Here is a 4,884-nt window from a genome sequence, read left to right as displayed (position 1 = left end):
GGATCAAAACTTCCAACCAATATCCTGATGCTTTATCTTTTTTATTTTGACTTGTTTTCAGAGTTTTGTTTGAGGAAGGAAAATTAAAGTTCCAAACACGTTTGTTGGAGATCACTGCTTCCTTGATCTCTGAGTCTCTGGTAAGCTTCTTTTACGTTCAAGGAGCTGCCCATTTTATCCACACTACCATGGAGGCTGTGGCTCAAGTAGCTGGCGAGACTATTGCACAACAAGTCCGTTCGTTCAGGGACCTCTCGGCCAATGTTGAGAATCTCAAAAGAGAAATGAAAGAATTAAAGAGCAAGTGGCTTGACATCAAAGCACGGATACGGGAAGCTGAAAGACAAGTGTTGAGACCCAAGAATCAAGTATTGAATTGGGTCACAGAGGTGGACAACATAGAAGAGGACATCAATTCCATAAACTCAGAGTTCGACCAGATGTCGCGCTTCAACTTGAAGTCTCGCTACGAATTGGGTAAGAAGGTCATTAGAATGACCGAAATTGTTGTAAACTTCAAAGGCAGGGGTGATTTCGATGAGGTTGCTGTGTGCCCTTCACCCCCGAGGGTGTTGGAGATGCCCACTACATCAACACATGGTCAGGAGTCATATGAAGAAACCTTATGGCGTTGCTTACATGACGAGAAATATTCAATGGTTTGTGTGCACGGCATGGGGGGAGTTGGGAAAACAACTCTAATGAAAACCATCAACAATAAACTAGTTGGAACCCGAGACTTTGATGTGGTGATTTGGGTAACTGTGTCCAAGGATCTGAATATAGAAAGGACCCAACTAGCCATTGGAAGCAAATTGGGTTTGCTTTTTGGTGGTGATGAAGATCAAGAGTCGAGAGGAAGGAAAATCTTTGCAAGGTTGAAGAATTCGAGGTATGTGCTGATGTTGGACGATCTTTGGGAGGAAATTATCTTGGATGATGTCGGAATTCCAAAGCCAAATAAAGTAAATAAATGCAAAATCGTTCTGAGTACCCGTTTCCTTCAAGTATCTAATGCCATGGACGTTGATATGCAGTTTAAAGTTAAAATACTTGGGGACGAGGAAGCTTGGAATTTGTTCCATGAGAAAACAGGGGAGGTAGTGCTTTTGCCGGACATCCAATCCTTGGCGGTCGAGGTTGTGAAAGAGTGTGGTGGTTTACCTCTAGCAATTATCACCGTAGGGAGAGCTATGCGAGGAAAGGAAAGGAAAAAGGTGTGGCTGGATGCTTTAAGGGCATTGAAGGAATCGGCGGTCCCAGAAATTGACGGTATGGAGCCTAAAGTTTTTCGATCTTTGGAACTCAGTTATGACTGCTTAGAGGAAGATAACATCAAACCCTGCTTCTTGTATTGTGCACTATATCCAGAAGATACTGAGATCTGTGTACCTGAGCTGGTAAAATATTGGACAATGGAAGGATTTGCAAATAATGTTGATAACTTGGAGGATGCATCAAATAAAGGGCACCGCATCATTGAAAGATTAAAGGACACTTGTCTCTTGGAGGTGTTGGGTGAAAATTATGTCAAGATGCACGACTTGATCCGTGACTTGGCAATATGGATCACATCATCGTTGATGAAAGAAGGCCCAAAATTCCTGGTAAAAGCTGGGATGGGACTAAAGGAGGCACCCAAGGAAAATATGTGGGAAGGGGTTGAGAGGGTTTCATTGATGAGAAACCAAATAGAAAGGCTTCCAACTAGGCCAAATTGCCCTACTTTGGTGTCCTTATTCCTCCAACAAAACTATGTCAGGACCATGCCAAGTAGCTTCTTTGAACTTATGCCGCAGCTTAGGGTTCTTGATCTTAGTTACACCCATATTGAATCACTTCCAATGTCCTTATCGTCATTGGTGAATCTACGTGCACTCATTTTAAGAAATTGTCACAGTTTGATGAAGGTACCACCATTGGGACATCTGAAACACCTGGAATTTCTAAATCTCAAAGAATGTAGGGGCATTGGAGAACTACCTCAAGGCATTGGAGAATTGGTTAATCTTAAGAGTTTGAATTTATCATATTTGCTTCGTGTGACAACAATTCCATGCAGAACGATATGTAGCTTATCTAGTCTAGAGAAGCTAAGCATGATCGGGACACCTATAAAATGGGCAAAGGAAGGAGGGCTAGAAGATGTGAATGAAGGCACTGGTTATAGCTTAGCAGAGCTAGCAACGTTAACACACATGTACAAACTTTATATCACAATAAAGGATATTGATTGTCTTTCTCAAGATTCTTTCCATCGACGACAACTTTCAAGTCTGAGGAAATTCAATTTTCAATTTGGCAAAAACAATAAATTCAATTTTGAATTTGCCAAAAAGAATGCACCTATGATTAAGCTACGTAGCAGCGATAAAAAATTGTGCTTCTATGGATGTGAGTATTTCCCTCATTGCTGTAAGATAATACAAGAGTACGCAGAAGGCATTGGTATTTATGCATGCAACGGTCTAAAACGAGGAATTTCTGAAATAGCAGGCCATTCTCTGACCTTAAGAAACCTTGCGATTGCCAATTGTCCTCAAGTGGATTGCATTATAGACAACGGAGACGTAGGACACAATATTGAGTCGATGAATCTCTATGGGTTATCAAATTTGAAGAAGCTAATCATGGGACATGGAAGCCTAAGTCTTCGACAATTGAAATCATTGTGTATTGGTTCCTGTGAACAGTTGAGTGGTACTCTCTTCTCCTCTAACCTTGTACATCATCTTGATAATTTGGAGTATCTTTTTATCCGTGCTTGTGATAAGATTGAGGAAATTATAGAAGAGGGGGATAACATGCTAGTTCTCAACAATGCACTCCCAAGTTTACGCCACCTACAGCTTAAGCGAGTAAAGGGCTTAAGAAGCATTTGTAGTACGAGGGTGTCTTTCACTTCCTTGGAAACGATGCGGATACATAGATGTACAAAATTGAAGAAGCTCCCTTCCTGCCCTAGCATTCAAATATTTAAAGCGGAAAGGGAATGGTTTGAAGAGTTAAATTGGGAAGATGGCGAGAATACCAAGTCCCTCTTCACCAATGCGTTCAAAGAGCTCTAGATCGATGGTGTGATACAGGGGGAGAAAATAAATTTAGTTGGGAATTTTTCCATGAGACAAAAAAAAATGAGATGTGTTTTGTAATGCCCGGCCCATTGTGAAATTTTTTTAAATAGGTATCCTTATCAAATTGAACTTATGGCTACTTTTTTTTTCTAATGAGTGTCATTATCAAAATTTATCTTATAACTAACTACTTGGAATGGGTGTCGTTACCAACATTAGACTTACGATTAATTGCTTGGAATGGGTGCCTTTGCCAAAACCCATGCTTTTAGAATAGGGTAGTTTTGAAAGTGTTATTTTCTGAGTTGGGTGCCATTATCAAAATCTTATATATATGATGTTTTGTTATTAGTAACTACGTCTTCTAAGCAAAGGTCCTAAATAAAGTACTAATGAGATTTATGCTCTTTACGGATTTCAATTTAGGTGGATTAGTAAGGCACTGTAGGTTTCTAATAGGAAATTCCTAAATGGTAGTGTAAAGAGAGATATTTCCCTATTAATCTTATTTAAAGGGGGAAAGTAGGAGAGATGGGCATAATTCGTTAGTGTCTCTTTTTTTGAATTTTTGGATTAGCATGATCTGTTGCCATAAGGATGACCCAATCAATTGCTTAACTAAATAAAGTATGGTGGGAGAATTTCTACATAGTTTCCACAATTTTTTTCTTCTATCAGCTCACATCTATTAGCTCTTTTATTTTGTTTAATTCCAATAGAATAGCTTACTAATTTCTATATATGTCTTTATAAATAAAATGAATGGAGCTTTATTCTCTCTCATAAAATGAATGGAGTTTTGCTCTCTCTCTCTCTCTCAAACAGTGGGTGTGAGAGCGATTGGAACCCACAATCTTTTGAAGCATATGTTTATCATTTTTCAAATGAGGAATACTAAACTGAAGCGCGCCTTTTACATTTAGCACTGAAAAATGTAAAAGTAAATGCTCTTTGGTGATTTTTGCTAGGGTACCCTCCCCTTATCAAATACACAAGGGTATTTAAGTAGCTTATTAGGGATGGCTTTTTGGAAGCTCCCTGATCCTCTCCTTGAAAATAACAATGTTCGAAGTTCTCTAACACAAGCTTTGACACGTGGGCATAAGGCACTTGAGTTCTATGTAGATTTGTGCTCCTTGTTTTTGAAGGACAACAATACCAATTTAAGAAAAGCATGTTCGGCAACCATGTAAACAAAATTCCGTGGAATTGCGCGTCGTCCAAAAAACATGGATTCCATGATTTTTTTTATGGTTTCCAAACATTACTCTAGAACCCCCAGTTTATATTTGAGGGCAAATTTTGGATTGCCACATTTACATTTGAGGGCAGTTTTGGATTGGTCATGGGCAAGCAAAAATTGAATGTGAGACGAGTTTGGTTCTCTTTCAAGGTGTGATTTTCCTCTTCTTTTGTATGTATCGAACCTCGAGATAACAACCACCCTTTGTGTTTGTGCCCTCATTTACAACACCCCCTAAAGTTCCTTTGCATTGGATTTTAATCCAACACAAAGTCACTGTTACTATTTTTTCATTTCATCCACCTACTTTGTTTCACATCTCTCTACGTTAAAGAGGATCTCTTGTTAATGCTAAGAATTTGCTTCAAAAATATGTAAACTGTCTTGAAGATAACTGAATCCCTAGCCAAAGTGATTCAACCTTAATTTAAATGTCTCTTTTGGACGTTACCAAATGAATTGTAAAGGGTCACTCAAATTTTCATGTACGGAAGCCAAAGTGAATTAATTTCACTCCATAAGGCATTCGGCTAACCTTTGCGGAGTCATGGGATTCTGTCCAACCCC

At 39.0% G+C, this 4,884-nt stretch overlaps 1 protein-coding gene across 1 annotated transcript; it reads left to right on the top strand.

Moving 5' to 3' along the window:
* LOC143856109 (putative disease resistance protein At1g61300) lies at positions 1–3,259 on the top strand. Its single transcript, XM_077366183.1, has one exon. The coding sequence runs from the start codon at positions 189–191 to the stop codon at positions 3,066–3,068; it is 2,880 nt and encodes a 959-aa protein (XP_077222298.1). The 5' UTR covers positions 1–188; the 3' UTR covers positions 3,069–3,259.
* Positions 3,260–4,884: the final 1,625 nt, after the last annotated feature.

The sequence above is a fragment of the Tasmannia lanceolata genome, unplaced genomic scaffold, assembly GCF_043159265.1.
Source record: "Tasmannia lanceolata isolate RefF3 unplaced genomic scaffold, GAP_Taslan_0.1 ptg000023l, whole genome shotgun sequence".
In the NCBI taxonomy this organism is placed as follows: domain Eukaryota; kingdom Viridiplantae; phylum Streptophyta; class Magnoliopsida; order Canellales; family Winteraceae; genus Tasmannia; species Tasmannia lanceolata.
This window is presented reverse-complemented; position numbering and strand designations above follow the sequence as displayed.